This window comes from Pelodiscus sinensis, chromosome 6 (genome assembly GCF_052426305.1).
Source record: "Pelodiscus sinensis isolate ZL-2025 chromosome 6, ASM5242630v1, whole genome shotgun sequence".
NCBI lineage: Eukaryota > Metazoa > Chordata > Testudines > Trionychidae > Pelodiscus > Pelodiscus sinensis.
The window spans coordinates 85,017,963-85,034,195 of record NC_143057.1 but is presented as its reverse complement, the minus strand read 5'-3'; the positions used below and the strand labels follow the sequence as shown (position 1 = coordinate 85,034,195).

Here is a 16,233-nt window from a genome sequence, read left to right as displayed (position 1 = left end):
TACTTGCAAGTCAGATTCTTTTCCCTTCTTACTGCAGTTCTGACTTTAGAATATTTAGTAGCAAGTACTAAAATGCTGGTACTATAACTTGTGGTCACTTATCACTAGGAAGCTAGACCTCTCTCCTTCCGTTGTCCCAGGTGACAATGGGTTTTCTCCATTAGTTTACAGATGAACACCATCTGAAGAGTCTTAAGATATACAGCTCCATCAACAAGTAAGCTGGATCTAGGGCAGAACATGCTGCATGTGCTGTGCAGTTGAAAATCAGCATTCTTTGCTGAAACTGCTTGGCCCTCACTGGAACATAATCCTCTGTATCTGGGATTTCCTCTTTTCTTTTGTACTTCTTTAGGACCCCAACAGGCAGTTTGTATGACTCTGCCTTTTATTTCTTACTGTAAAGAACCTCCATTGCATTTTCTTTTAAATTTAGGCAGACATTCTAAAACAGGAGCGGGGAAACATTTTTTGGGGCAGTGGCTGCTGGCCCACAGAAAAATCAGCAGGCGGGAGAGGAGCCCTGAGCCCCAAGTACTGCATCTGGCCCCTAGACCTTTGGGTCCCCTGTTCTAAAGAGATCCTGAGTTACAAGTTTCAGGAGAGCAATCATCACTTTCAACTAATAAGTTTAGAAAAAATAATTTCTCAAAACAAAACAAACACAATTGGAAAGCTGTGAACAAATTTATTCTGGTGATGTTCAATGGATCAAACAGTTTGTATTTGTAGAATTTGCAGGAGCCGTCCTCTTTTGGGTTCAAGTTTGATGGTTGGTTTGTGGAAAGCTAAAGGTTTTAAATTACAGGTAATCTTCTTGATTTACTTGTCTTGATTTTGTAAGAGTCCATATACAATATTTAGTAACTCCCATTCAAACAAGTAGGACTGCATTAATGCAGCCATCATTTTCTGGATTGTTAGTAACTTGTGCATATTTCCCTAAAGAAAAGAGGAAAGAAAACAATTTTGAACAAAAGTATAATTTTCCAACAACTTCTATTACTATGAAAAATAAACAATCCTGAAAATCAAATATATGTAAGAAGAGCCATATTGGTTCAGACCAAAAGACCTATCCCTCCGTGAATTTATCTAGTTTTTTTACATTGTTAGTGCCTTGGCCTTCGCAACATCCACAGGTTGACTGTGTTGTTTTAAATCTGCTGCTAATTTAATTTCATTTAGTGACCCCTTAGTTCTTGTGTTATGAGAACGTAAATGTATTTATCTTTAAAAGTTCCCACCACCAATCCCACCCTATTAGGCGGGTAAAAATACGGCTTTCCGAGCCTCCAGACCACAGGTACCTCAGGCAGGCTGTGCTTGTAGAAGCTCTCTGAATACTGTGAGCCTGGGGTGCCTCGCCTGGAAGCCTCTTCTCACACTGCCCTTGTCCCCAGAAAAATTTTGCAGCTCCCACTGGCCAGTTTCCAGCCAATGAGAGCTGCCTGTTTGGAGGACAGGCAGCACGTGAAGTACCTCCACCTCCAGGGTCACAGTGTTCAGAGTCAGCCGCCCATGCCCCTGCAGCCAGTGCAGGGGCATGGAAGACAGGGAGCCCAGCTATGGAACCATCTGGGCTGCTGGCCACAGCCTGCCTCTGGCACCCCAGCTCAATCTTCTGTCCCCCATGTAACCCAAACCCTTTGCACTCCTGCACCCACAAACCCCTCCACACACACTTTGCACACCTACCCCCTAACCAAAATACCTACATCATGAGACTTCAACTTAGCATTTTTAGCTTAGTTTGAAAGCAACCTCCAGGACTCTGGATGCATGACTGAGTCTATATTTAACCACACTGAAAAAAGTGGCCTCTAACACTAATTTGCCAAGTCTTGAGTTCAGGAATTTGTCCTCTGCAACTACACAACTAGAAACAATAGTCCTGATCCTGCAAACCCTTATGCATATGCTTGAAACTAAATGAACTACTCCTATTGCATAAACTTATGCATTTGCTTAAATTTTTTGCAATATTAAGGTTACTGGTTAATAACAGCAGAGCAAACAAGAACCTTGAACTCAGAGCCAGCTAAAGTTATTTTCAAGTGTATTATATTGGTGATTTTGGACCCTTAAGCTTTCAGTTCACCGTATAACTGTTAGTCTTAAATAATTTAACAAGTTTATAACAAATTAGATTCAAATCTTTATTAAAATTCTAGATGAGCTATAGAATACAGCTGATAACGTCTTGTTAGATACTTACCCCAGATGACTTTTCCCCCTTGTGTCACAAGGCCAAGCTCACTTACGTTCACCTCAATAACAGTACCTTTGGTAATTACACCCAATGTTGTGTACAGAGGGGAAGAGGGATTCTTCTTTACACCAAGGATTGGCAGACAAAAAGTAGCTTTAAGTTCAGGATGTGTTACATGAGCCTTCTTGAAACGTAAGCCCTGTTACATAATCATAAAATTATTAAAGCCATCACTTAAAAAAAAAAGTTAATCCACTAATTACATTATTTCCATAATTTTCTTTAGTTAAAGGAATTATTGAAGTGATTTGGTGGTTGTTGTTTTTTAAATCAGCTGTCTATTGTAAGTTGTCAGATTTATTCAACACTGAAAAGATCAGCTTGATTAAATTCTTTAGATACTATTCAGATTTGTTCATTTTCAGTATGTATCACTGTAGAATTAGTATGGAAAGAAGGATACTTGCTGTTGCAGTTTTCTATATGCTGAAGAAATCAGGAGCTAATAGTCAAGTATTTCACATTATTTTTAGGCTCAAGTTCTTAGTTTCTAAGTGTCCCTTGTAAAACCTAAAACAGCCATTCTTCCCGTCTCACCTACTGCGGGATTATAAATCTGAGGCTGTCTTTACACTGGCGCGATCTTGTGCCAAAGTGCCGCTCTTGCGCAAAAACTTGCTGGCCGTGTGTTCTTGTGCAAGTTAACTGACGTTCTACTGTATGAAATCAGGGCTGCTTGCGCAAGAACTATGATGCTCCCGCTTAAGCCCTTTTGCACAACTGTTCTTGCGCAAGAGGCCAGTGTAGACAGGCAACATGAATTTCATGGTTAAAATAGCCATCAGAGCTTTCTTGCATAAGAGAGTATCTACACTGGCATGGATGCTCTTGCGCAAAAGCACATCTGTTGCACAAAAGCACATGCCAGTGTAGACGCTCTTGCACAACTACTTTAACGCAATAACTCTTGCGCTAAAGAGTTTTTGTGCAAGATCATGCCAGTGTAGACGTAGCCTGAGAGTTTTACAGAACACTCTTCCATCCAGACTTCACAAAATACTCTTCCAGGGAGACAAGTAAAATTAACATTTACTGAAGGAATCTGAGGAACTGAGAGATGCAGTGACTTGCCCAAAGTTACCTAGCATGCCAGTGGTAGAGCTGGAAATAGGACCCAAGCACTGAATCTCAGACCAGTGCCCTATCAGCTGGGTCACTGCCTCTCCTGAAAGAACTCCGGGGGTCTCCTCATACATCAGATTTCAGTTGGTTAGACAAATACCTCTCGAGGATAATCTAGGTTTACTTGGTCTTGCCTCCACGCAAGAGTCTGGACTAGAATACCTTACAAGGTCCCTTCCAGCCACATATTTCTATAATTTAGGCTTTTACAAGGAAACCACTAGAAATGTGGCTACCTTACAACAGTTTCAGCCTTAGCGTGGAGATTATCAGTTTGTCACACAATCCATGACCTCCATGATTTCAGGACTTTGGCAGCATGCTTGGGCTGTTACCCCTGTGCCGCAGGGTGAGTGCTGAGAAACAGGGCTCTTGCTTTCAGGCACCTGCCCTCTGCTCTAGCTGTCAGTCCTAGCTCTGGGGATTGGCCGTTAGTGCTGGGGTATCAGGCTTCCATGAATTCCTGATTGCCATACACTTGCGACCTTACTAAAAATAAGTGGTAAAATCTAAACTAATTAGCAAAGTACATTTCCTCACTGGGAAGAGTCACTTAACAAATATTATGTACCAATTCAATGCTTATACCATGTCTTTACACAAGTAATTTACCATCGGTCGAATAAATCGTTCATATTTAGGAGGTTTTCGAGTAAAGCCATCCCCAACAAAGCAGACTTTGGTAACCATCCTCTTCCAGGCCTTCTTCTTTCTCTTTCCTGTACGGATGACCTTTAAAACTTCAGTTTCTCCTTGTGCACGGACTTTTGGCACAGGAACTTCCCATTTCCCCTACAAAGAAGAGCCAGTAGTATTACTAAAGTGTTAGTACATGGAAGGGAAGAGATATCAAAGAATAAAAAAGGGAAATTATAATTCCTCCTTTTATATAACTAAGGTGTAGCAATTCTTAAATATTATTGTATTAAAAACATTTATAAAAAGACATGTCATTCTGATAAAGTAGGACAATTAGCATAAGGAACACTATTGTCTCAAACATTTGAATTCTTTATATCAGTCAATATATATTTAGCTCCTTTTCTGGCATTTAAAAAAAGCGATTGATTTTTCCCTCCCCATATTCTATTGGGGTCTAGGATGATTTGACACTGTTGCTAAATGTCATGAAAGTTACTGTATATGCTTGTTAGCTATTTTTCTGACAAATTCTCCACCATTAAGAGTTTTTGCAGGCACAAATATACTGAGTTTTACTGGGAAAAAAAAAAAGAAAGCTTAACATGCCAATTACGGATGTTAAAACTGTTAGCCAATAGTGCTTAACTGGTTAATCATTTTAACCAAGTTTCACCACCTATCCCCGCTATGGCCATGAGGTTCCACCATAGCTGTGGCTGCTTTGGCCAGCGCGGCACGGCTGGCCACTGCCTGAGTTAACCAGCAAAGACTAGTTAAACAGTTAACATACCAGTAAGCCTCATGCTTACCAGTTACCGGTAATATCCCTTATGCCAATCAAACCTGCACAACTATTCAGACTGCCTCCTGATTGCAAGTGAATGGTTATTAAACAAACCCCAGGAACAGAAATTATCTGTATTTCTTCTGTTGTTACATACAGCTTTTTCTTTTCGTTTCTGTTTGATCATGTTGGAGAGAACTTTCGCCCGGGACTGGCCCTCTCTATCCAGCAGGTATGCTGGTACAGCTCCTTCTGGGGTTTTCTCATCATTCTTTTGCTTGGTGTTTCTTTTTTCATGCATCTTAATCCTAGAAGGAAAACCAAAAAGTATTCAGAAAAACATCCTGATGCTGTACGAAAAACATCCTGATGCTGTACAAAAAACATCTAAAGCTAGAAGGCCATATCACACTTGACTTTCAATATAAGCCCTAGGTATGCTCAGAAGCTCTCTTTTAAAGATGTAACAACTTTTCAACTCCAGGATTTAGGACCAAAACTGACTGTACAAAATGCTGTGAAAGGGCCTAGTGATGTGACTGACAAGTTAACTGGTAGTTGGTGCAGGAACAGCTCCTGCCTGTGATGGGGAAAAGGGTGAAGGGACCCACTCCAGCCAGCCCACCCCCTTTAATAAGTTAACCACCACAATTAATTAGCTAACCAATTAAAACAGGATTTTACATCCTAAAAGGGATATGCTAAATCAGTGGTCCTCAAAGGGTGTTGGTGACCCCTTTTGCATAGCAAGTCTAAGTGCATCCACTCAAACTTTTTTTAAACTTTAAAAAAAAAATCACTATTAAAAATGCTGGAGGTGAAATGAGGTTTGGGGTGGAGGCTGACAGCTCATGACTTCCCACTTAATAACCTCTCAAACAGGGTTGTGAACACCAGAGCTGAATAAACTTTTCCTCTAATTAATTCAGTTATAAGTTGTGGGTAAAAATGTCAAATACAAGTATGATTTTAACTTTACAGATTAGTACAGTAATTTAAGATCTTAAGTGTTGCACCACTTCTGATACATTTAAAGAAGGCAGAAAAATATCTGAATAAATAGGAGAGTCATGGAAAGGCCCTAACCCATTACTTAATAATGATGTTAGAAGCAGTTCCAGTGTTTAATGTTCATTATTGGTAGTGCTAGTGCTAGATACTAGGTCCACTGCTAGCATTGAATAGACAGGGGAGAGCAAGGAGAAATATTTTAATTATGGCACAGAACAATTTTGTTCCTGTAAATACGCATTTTTGAAGCTGTAGTGCATAATTTAAATGGGCCTCCTCTACGGATCGTAGCTTAATATTTCATAACTACATCAACTACTCTAAGTCACAACCTTGAGCTATCATGAGATTTCAACAATATCAATGAAAACATGGATACTCACGTCTTTTTCATTTGTATCTTCTCAGCATGGCGCTGCTTATGGTAGAGTTTGGCCTTCAACCCAATCAATTTCTTGGCCTTCTTTGACCGTTCATGAGCCTCACGGCCCTCCTTCTTCCTCTTCTTCTCATGGTAATCCAAGCGATAACCGTATCGCTTGCGGTGTAACTCTATGTAATCATTCTGTGGCTGTAAAAGCAAGGAATATTGTTTAGAATTTAGTAAAGTGTGTCAAAGAAGCTTTTTGCACAATATACTCAATTTGCTCTTATCTTCAATAGTTTGTACCACAGAGCCAACATTCGCTATGACTGAATACTTCTTAGAGATAGCTGATGACAGCATAATGTGGTTACAACAGGGGCAGTGCACATACAGTGTCTAGATCCGCACACACTTGGTTCCTGAGATCAGCTTAGTGAAACTAAAACTTACTCCCTCACTCTGAAACTTAGCTGTTCTCATCCTCTCTCCAGAGAGATAAAACAAACGTTCCCAGGTTTATTTGACAACATACTTCCTGGATGATCAGTCTGTGTCTCTGACTTAATTCTCATTATGAAAAAAGTGGATCTAATAATCTTTCCCTCTCTCAGGGAAATCTTGTGAGGCTAAACACCCATAAGGCACGACTATGGTAATAGAAGCCATATGTAGAATTGACGACATAGGTTGACATATCTACCTCTCATATCCTATTTGCAATGAATGAGATTTATCTATGATCATGGTTCATGCTCCACTTCAGGATGACTCAAAAGAGAAGTCCTGTATCCCTCTACAGACTGTGGGGAACCTGTCTATATTAGCAAAGGCCTATTATATTGAATTCTGCTATCATCCCCTTCCTCATGCCCTACTTGAACCACACAGAAAGCAATGGTGGCTTGTGTGCAATGATAAGCACTGAAATTATAGCTCAAATTTACAAGATAGTCTTTTGAAATATCTGCCTATCAATATTGGGTCTCCAACATTACAGGATCAGACCATCCCCCAGTTGTTACAAAACAGGTATAAATATTATCATCTTCCATCCAATCAAAGAAAAGCAACAACCAGATTAGTTTACTAAATTTTTGTTTGCAGGAACATGATTCATGTGGTGGCAGAGCATCCCTTCACAGACATGGAGCTGGGGGGGCGGAGCACAGTACCAAGCTGTCTATAAGTACGGCAGCAGGGACTGTAGATTGAGACCACCTGGCTCCAGGGCACTGGTCTGAACTAGGGATGTTAAATGTTGATTAGTTAACTAATCAAATAGCTGATGGGATTTTCATCAATTAGTCGATAAGGACTAGTGTGCGGCATGGAGCCCAGTGCCAGCAGGGAGTCACCCACTGACCCTAGGCTCCATGTGGGTGCTTCCTGCCCCCTCCCACGGAGCGGGGGAGAACCGGCTTTTAAGCCAGCTCCCCCAGCACCCTCTCCTCTTCCCCCTCCTGCTGCCTCTTTGTGATGGGGGGGGGGGGGGGGAGGCGGCTAGTCAACTATCCCATAACCTTTTGCTCACAGTCCATTAGTCCCTGTAAGTTACAGCCCTCGTCTGAACGGCGGGGCGCGCCCCAGAAAGGGGGAGGGCAGGGCAGCAACGGGGAGAGTCCCCGGTGGCAGGGAGGGGGACTCCGGGTCCAGGCCGCGCTTGCCCGGAGAGCGAGGGCAGCGGCTGTTTCGGGACGCCCCGCTGCTCTCGGGACAAGTAAGCTCCGGCTACGCCCAGCCCAAGGCCCCCTCCCGCCGGCGGAGCCGCTCTTCACCCCTCCCGGCGCCCCCTCACCATGGCGGCTCAGCGCGTGGGGCTGGGGCCGTGGTGGGCAGCTCGCGCCTCAGCCACCGATGCTCCCCTACGGGCGCCGCACGAGAAGGAAAAGACTGGTGCGTCTGGAAAACGGCTCCGAGTAGAGCCACTTCCGGCCCCGGTAGTTCCTTTCGCCCGTAGCGAGCGCTACACGTCATCTTCCGCTGACGGCCTTCGCTTCCATGCGCCTGTCGGCGTGGAAGAAAAGCTTGATTCGTAGCCTGGCAGGCTAATCATGGGCAGAACTGGATGGAACCTTCCTGCGTGGGCCCGGAACCTGGGAAGAGGGGTGGGCGGGGCTGACCGGGAGGCAGAGAAAGGGCACCGCGCCGCCGAGCGGTCGGGGAATAAACTTCCTTATCACAGGCTTTCTGGGTGGAGTGTAATCGGAAGGTGGCGGGGCCAGGCGGAAGCGGAAGTGAGCTGCTGCAGGGTCGCGGGGTGAAGGGTCAGACTTTCCCCGGTGGCCGGCAGCGGGGCCCGAGCGGGTGCGCCGTTGTAGGTCAGCCCGGAGGGTCGCGAGGCGGCTCTGGCAGGAGGGGGTGTCTTGGCTGCGGCCGGTGAGTGTCGCCAGGCAGTGGAGGCCTGGGACCGCGTGTGACCCGGCGAGCCGCTCTGTGGAGAGCCCGGGGGTGCCGGGCCCAGCGCCCCGCCTGCGAGGGTCACTGAGGAGTTTTCGGTGTGGCTGGTTGCTGGTGGCGGCTAGGGGTGTCTGTGGGCAGACGACTTCACGATTAACTGATACGCCTGGGCTACTGCATCTCCCCCCTTTGCTGCCTGTGATATAGAGGCAGTAAGGGGCGGAGTGGGAGCCGGTGCCCACAAGCACTGGATCCTCCTGACCCTCCACCCCTGCCCCTGATAGTCAGCAGTGCGGAGGGTGAGGGGGCAGGAGGGAACTGACACGAGCAGAGAACTGGCTTTTAAGCAAATATTCTGCATGTGCCAGCTCTGTAGAACCCCCCCACCCCATCCCCGGCCTTCCCTCCCTCTGCAGGCAGGGGCTGGTGCCACTCCATGCTGTTGTCTTTGTATCAGAGGCAACGGTGCAGGGCCTCAGGTGGGAGACAGTCTGTGCGGGAAGACAGGTTTTGGACCGGCTCCACTTGCCACCCTGTCCTGCTGCCTCTAAGAGGCCAGGTGGGATCCCTGCCAGTTAGGGAGGCAGTGACTTGCCTGAGAAGTCTGTGAAATCTAACCCTGTCCCTGAGGCCCAGTTTAGTGCCTTCCCTGCACAACTTGCCTGCCTTTCTGCTGGCATTGGAGTTGGTGATGCTTGGGGAATTTTTTTTTTTCTTATCTCCCTTCTCCTTAGAAGCTGTGATTGACAACAGGCCATTTACAACTTGTAATTGCACCAGGTGTTGTTATTACAGAGACAATATATTCTTAAACAAAAGATGAAAATGTAAAAAGCAAATGTACATGGAAGCTTTAAGCAGATGACTTGTCCTGTGGTAGTGCACAGTGTGCTAACTTGGATTATTTATATGGAAAAACACTAGATACTAATTTAACCACAATTTCCTTTATTAAGTTTGAAGGCCAAAAGGTATTTTATGCAATTCTGACAAACCTGCATAATATCCTAACAATAGGCAATCATTACTCTCAATAAAGTATCTAAGTTTTCATAAGCATGTGATATTTACAAGTAGGTTGGACCTAGAGGAAGATGTCTTATTCTGGCATGCTCCATTCTGACACACATCCTTCAGATTCAGGGCTTGCTTTATACTCTCCGGCTAACTTGCTAATTTTAGCAAAAAACTAGTTTGAATCTATTTATTCTTACTGTCTTTTTTATGTCCTCCCTCCTTGATTATCAACAGAAGAGAGAGAGGGTGTGTGTGTTTCTTTAAAGACAGTTCTTTTATTTGTCTTGTTACAGCAATTTATTTTATTACTTTTTGAACCATGCATTCTTCAAAACCTACAAGTAATAAGTAAGATTACTTATTATTCTTACGGTCTTCTAGGATTTTGAGTCTTTGAGTCTGATTGCTATGTAATGGATTTGGTGCTAGGGATGTTAGCGACTAGTCGACTATCTGATCAGCAAATGAAGAAGTTGACTAGTCACTTCTCCTCTCCCTTCCTTTGCTGCCTCTATCAGAGAGAGGCAGCAAGGGGTGAGCAGGAGCCAGTGCTTGAGGCACTGGCTTTAAGCCAGTACCCGCCACCCTCCCGGCACCGTCTCCACAGGAGAGGCAGAGGCACAGTGGGGAAGCAGTGCGAGGGGGGACTGCTTCAGTCTCTGCTGCACTGTTCCCACTGCAGGCACTTCTGCTTTTGAAATGTAAAGAGCCCTCTGGGTTCTTGCACATTTCAAAAGCAGAAGTGCTGCAAGGAACATGGGTGAGCGGGGACTCAAGTAGTTCCCGCTCGCCCCATGCTCTCTGCAGTGCCACCCCCAGCTGCCTCTATGAGAGGCAGCAAGAGGTGGGGGACAGGAACCAGTGCTGGGGGTGGGGGGGGGAGAGCCACCTTAAAAGACAGTTCCCCCCAGCACTGTCTGTGGGGTGCTGCCTGCTGCGAAGCAGCTCCTGTCTGCAGGGCCCTTCCCCTGTAGACAGGGGCTGTTGTCACCAGGCAGCCTCTGTTTGCGGGCGGCTGCATGAGCAGCCCCTACCCGTGGCCAGCTCTGGCTTCTGCGAACGGGCTGGTCCAACACCAGCCCTTGTTCGCGGTGGACACAGCTGTCCACCACAAACATGGGCTGGTGTACTCAGCGTGAGCTGGGACTGAGCAGTCCTGGCTAGCACTGATCGATGAGCCTCTGTTTTTTGAAATATAGGAAGAGCTCAGTGGCTCTTACTACATTTAAAATCCAGAGCTGCAGCCCAGGTGTCTCCGGAGCCAGCATGAGCTAGGACTGCTTATTCCTGGCTGGAGTGGGCTCCTTTAGTTACCCCCACTGTGGCTGTGCACAACAGCACTTATCTACTAATTGTATAATTGATACAAATTGTATCGACTATACAATTAGCCAGATAATTGCATTTTGACATCTTTATTTGGTGCTATTGGAAAGTTGAACTGGTACTATGCTGTTGCTGTCAAACAATATTTCCTTCTCGCAGTTAATTAGAGGCACACTATGCAGCTTAGCCCTGTAGTCCTGGAGTTTCATGGGCTGTTTGGACTGGATTATGTCCCATGCTTTTAAACTGAATACATAAATAATTAAAAAGTAAGTACTGGCATATTTTTTTCATGTAAATCAATTTTAGCAGCTGTTGGCTTTACTGTACATGAGAACTTCTGTTACAAATAACCTCTATTCACAGGTATTTGTAACTGAAATATTCATAACTGAACAAAATGTTATGGCTGTTTTTTGAAAAGTTTATAACTGAACATTGACAGCTTTGAAACATTACTATTCAGAAGAAAAATGCTGCTTCTTCCCCCCCCCCCCTTTTTTTTTAAGTAATTTAACACAGTAGTGTACTATATTTGCTTTTTGTCTCTGCTGATGCCTGGTTGTGTACTTCTGGCTCCAAGGTGTCGTAGATTAATCAATTCTAACTGGTGTTTGTAACTCTAAGGTTCTGCTGTATGCATCTGATAAAATATGGCCCCATGCAGTTCCCATTTAGGCATGTGAGAGTTTTCCTATTGATTCGAATGTAAACAGGTCAGATACTTAATTTGAATCATAATCTTTTTCTACAGTATTTGTTTATATTGGCAGGGTACAGCTGTAGATTGCAGAGCAACAATGTTAAGAGTTCTAAGGAGACTTTCTGTGAATGTCCTGAAAGCATCAAGTGTGTGCAACAAGGTAAGTTTTTCTCAGATTTTTATTTGCCAGAGAGCAGTTGCTTGGTATTTTCTTTTAAGCAAAATGGGATACTTTAAGCAATCTGAATAACTCTATATATTTAATGTCAGGAATTAAGCTTAATATGCATTCTGTTTCAAATATCAAAATAGGTTTTTATTTTACAGTTTGTGAGGAAGTTCAGAAATAAGTAGATGGGTTTTCATGTGTATATCTTTACTTCAGTGAAGTGGTAATTTCAGTAAAATGTTTTGTTTATATGTGTAACTCCAGTGAGGCCCAGTATGCCATTTGGTCTCATTCCCTGTATGTGTTTGAACTAGGGATGTGAAGGGTTAACCAGTAAGCCTCACTGTTAACAGGTGAGGTTTACTGGTTAAATTTAACTGGTGGGGCTGGAGCAGCTTGGTGCCTGCCGTGTGCGAATAGGGGCTGTTCCAGTGCAGCTCCTGCCTGCAGTGCACCCTGATTCACCAAGGACAGAGGTTGCTTCGGCCGGGACACCAGAGCAGCTCCTGCCTGCAGCAGTGGTGAAAGTGTTCCAGCTGTGCTGGGCACCCCCTCCCCACTACGCACAACCCTTTCCCCGATAGTCAGTTAACCAGTTAAATAATATGTTTAACTGGTTAGCCAATTAAACACGATTTTACAATTCTAGTTTAAATACTGTTCTTACTGACAGTACAGGCAGTCCCCGACTTACGCGGATCCGACTTATGTCGGATCCGCACTTACGAACGGGGCTTTTCTCGCCCCGGAGCTCACGGGCGGCAGGTCGCCACCCGTGTCCTCTGGGGCGAGAAAAGCTTCTCCCGGTCCCCCAGGTCTGCGGGGGGGCGGGGGTCCAGCAAAGCCGCTGGACCCCCCCAGCAGACCAGGGACACCTGCTTGTCAGTTTCAGCAGCGGCTGAATCAGGACGCCTGGGGCAGAGCAGCTGGGGTGCTGCTGGGTTGCTCCAGTAGCGCGGCTCCTCGGCGCTACTGGAGCAACCCAGCAGCACCCCAGCTGCTCTGCCCCAGGCGTCCCCAAGTCAGCCGCTGCTGAAACTGACCAGCGGCTGATTACAGGAAGCCCGAGGCAGAGTTGCTCTGCCCCAGGCTTCCTGGAATCAGCCGCTGATCAGTTTCAGCAGCAGCTGACTTGGGGATGTCTGGGTTTCTTAAGTTGAATCTGTATGTAAGTCAGAACTGGCATCCAGATTCAGCCGCTGTTGAAACTGATCAGTTTCAGCAGCGGCTGACGCCAGTTCCGACTTACATACAGATTCAACTTAAGAACAAATCTACAGTCCCTGTTTTGCATGTAACCCGGGGACTGCCTGTACTCTTTAACTTTAACATGTATTTTCATTAGGCTTTTAAAATTGTGTTGGGTTTGGATTTGGTTTTGGTCTTTGACTCTAACAAGTAATGCTGAGATGCCTGCAAGTGTCCAAATATTATTATTCAGAATAGCTGAAGCAAGAGATGCATGAAAATGTTATCAGACTATTCATGCATTTCTTGCTGCAGATATCATTAATAGTCATTTTAGGAAAAGGACAGTGCAAGGAGTTACTACAATTTTAAAAAAAGTATTTCTACAAAGTAACTATTTTTAATTTTTTCCCTTAAAGTGTATATGCTGCAGGTGGTCAAGAACGATCATTGTAAAAAGATTAAAATCACAAGAATGTCATGAAAGAAACTACAGCTTTCCGCCAGGTAATATTTTAAATTATTGTTGAATTTTTCTTAAGTTGCTTTTCACTTATACGTAGTAGAAAGAAAATAGAAAAAAAAATCTTAAATTATACTGTTATAATCTTATTGTTCTATAACCATTGTATATAACATTAGGTATATCAAACAGGAAAAGAGTAGAGAAGAGGCTCAAGGGCACAGCAATGAGGCATTGCATAGTAGAAGGCATAAGAGGAAAATGTAAATTCTTTAGCAAAAATGAAAAAGAATCAAATAATGGGCTAAGTGTTCTGGAAAACTAGCCTTATGGTTTGAAGTACTCAGTAAAGATAGGATAACTAGTAATATCAAGATCTGCCTTGAGCAAGTAGCATGTGAAGAGAGAGAGAGATTCCTGATCAGAGAGAGAAAGATTCTTAGCTCCGTGAAGGACAGTTTCATTACTGAACATTTGTTAAAAGGGGGCTGACCAAAAAATTTCTGTGAAAACAAACATTAATTTAAATTTCCTGTTCATTTGGGAGGACACATCTGCTGGCAACTTCACTGCTATTCAATATTTTCATTAAGGGTTTGAGTAATGTGTGTTTATAACATTTGCAAGATGACACTGAGCTGAGAGGGGTTACAAGCATTTTGGAATACAAGTTCCCTCTGAAAACTGGAACTCTCTGGTCTGGCCACATCCCATCATCCAGCAGGACCATGGATGCTCCTGGACCAGAGAGCCTGGGAGCTGAAGGGCCAGCTGGGGGTGGGGACAATAGGGTTGGCAGCCTGGGGGCATCGTGGGACCTGCCTGGAGTCCTGCAACAGCATAGGGCTGGAGCCCCATGACGGCCCCAGAGAGTACAGGGCTGGAGCCGGAGACCCAGAGCAGCCCCAAGGAGCCGACAGCAGCTGGGTGAGCAGCCCAGCCAGGTTTGGTGGGTGAGCAATGCAAGGTGCTTGTTGGGGTAGCCTGCCAGCAGCAGGCAGTAGACTTGGGGGCCAGAGGTAGGGGACCTCCCCTGGTATGGCAAATTCTCTCATTTTGGAACTGGTCAGGTCCCAATGGCGCTGGATCTGGGAGGTCCAACCTGTACAGGATTAGACTTCAAAATGACCTTGACAAATTGGAGTGTTGGTCTGAAATCAAAAGGATGAAATTTTAGCAAAGTCAAATGTGAGGTACTTATTCTTAAGAAGGAAACATCAAATTTACAAGTACAAAATGGCAAATAAACTGCTTAGGAAGTATTGCTAAAAGGATCTGGGGATTATAGTGGGTCTCAGACTGAATATAATCCCAACAGCATGATGTAGTTGCAAAAAAAGCAATAGATTGTGGGATGTATTAATGGGGTGTTGTATAAGACAAAGCATTTAATTGTCATATATTAATTGGCAGTGGTGAGATTTCAGGTTTCGTTCATGCGGTGGGAATTGAAGTTTTGACTAGTGCTTTTTTTCCTGCAGTAGGAGATGTCAAATCTTTGCGTTCTATCATTACCCCTCCTATATCTAAGTAAGTAGTGCCTGTTAATATTCTGTATGTAAGCAATAGATACAATGGTGATGTGTGTTGCAGAAGAACCATAGAATATTATAGTGACCTCTACTTCAATCCACTCAGGCTCTAAATTGTGCATGATGACAATTCTCTTTTTTTTTTAATGGGGAGTCGAGGGTATATCCCCATCAATAAATCCAAGGTGGCAGGAACCAATTGTGTGTTTGGGGGGAAGGGGTTCATGTTGGTGGATTGGGAGTCTTTATGTTGACTTCAGTGGGCCCTTGATTGGACCCTCAGAGAAAAGGTTGTTATATATGCTGGTTTGACTTCAGTCTGTTCTGATCTTGGTAATGTTTGCCAGTGAGAACCTAGTGACATGCTGTCTAGCTGTTTGTTCTCTGATTCCAGTGCTTGATATCTGAATATAAACTATAGTACAAACATGTATTCCCTGGTTTTTAATCTTCTTAGTACTGTCCCCATCTGTTTTGAAAATAGTTGATTAGTGGTGATGTGAAAGAAACCCCAAGACTATATTTCTGCTGTTTTTAACATTGAAAAGTTATACATACTACAGTTATGCACAAACTACATCATTGGTGAGGTGAATAGGGATGGGGAAGGAGCTACCTTTGACTGTTGATTATGAAGTAATATATTTGATCAGAACCACAATATTGCTGAATAAAAAAACTACATGAAATACTTTTGCTTACTTTATGCAGAATTCGTAACATTGGCATCATGGCTCACATAGATGCTGGGAAAACGACAACCACTGAGAGAATGTTATATTATTCTGGATACACAAGAGCACTGGGAGGTTAGAATTTCTGCATTTATTTCAGTTACTTTGAGAAGCTTAGCAGATATTAATGTAAAATTAGAGGTTGTCCTGTAGAATAAGTTATACTGAAATTATATATTTTGTACTATGCTGAAACACAATAAAAGTACAATACATATTCCACTATATAGAATAATGTATAACATGGGCGGGTTTTTTTTTTTTGTTTAGTCCATGGAATTCTGGGACACTTCAGTGTCAATATTTGCAGTGAACGTAACAAATCCTAGGATAGTAAGAAACTTGACAGCTTCAGTTTTTAATTCTTAAATGGCTTTTAATTGGATTAGCTTCAAATTCCAGGATGCCCCTCATTTATGCATTGTATTGTTCACAGAATGTTCTAGACACATTCAGATGAAAATGCTAGTGAGATCCTCAGGCTTGCTCCAGAATGCCACATAACA

General features: G+C 43.8%; 2 protein-coding genes across 4 annotated transcripts in view; one reads left to right on the top strand and one right to left on the bottom strand.

The window, feature by feature from the left end:
* Positions 1-668: 668 nt before the first annotated feature.
* NSA2 (NSA2 ribosome biogenesis factor) lies at positions 669-8,185 on the bottom strand. Its single transcript, XM_006124280.5, has 6 exons — positions 7,994-8,185; positions 6,215-6,402; positions 4,978-5,128; positions 4,007-4,186; positions 2,219-2,411; positions 669-942 (listed from the first exon to the last, which is right to left on the bottom strand). The coding sequence occupies exons 1-6, from the start codon at positions 7,994-7,996 to the stop codon at positions 875-877; spliced, it is 783 nt and encodes a 260-aa protein (XP_006124342.2). The 5' UTR covers positions 7,997-8,185; the 3' UTR covers positions 669-874.
* Positions 8,186-8,233: 48 nt separating this feature from the next.
* GFM2 (GTP dependent ribosome recycling factor mitochondrial GFM2) overlaps positions 8,234-16,233 on the top strand; it is a 34,190-nt gene continuing 26,190 nt past the window's right edge. Inside the window, exons 1-6 of one of the 3 annotated variants that reach the window (XM_014574162.4) lie at positions 8,234-8,574; positions 11,098-11,207; positions 11,712-11,801; positions 13,418-13,505; positions 14,943-14,991; positions 15,705-15,802. In XM_014574162.4, coding sequence (XP_014429648.2) covers positions 11,739-11,801; positions 13,418-13,505; positions 14,943-14,991; positions 15,705-15,802 — 298 coding nt within the window. In that variant the 5' untranslated portion in view covers positions 8,234-8,574; positions 11,098-11,207; positions 11,712-11,738. Of the gene's footprint in view, positions 11,208-11,711; positions 11,802-13,417; positions 13,506-14,942; positions 14,992-15,704; positions 15,803-16,233 lie in introns of all 3 variants that reach the window. The other 2 variants (XM_075932265.2, XM_089779353.1) reach the window with 2 other exon arrangements.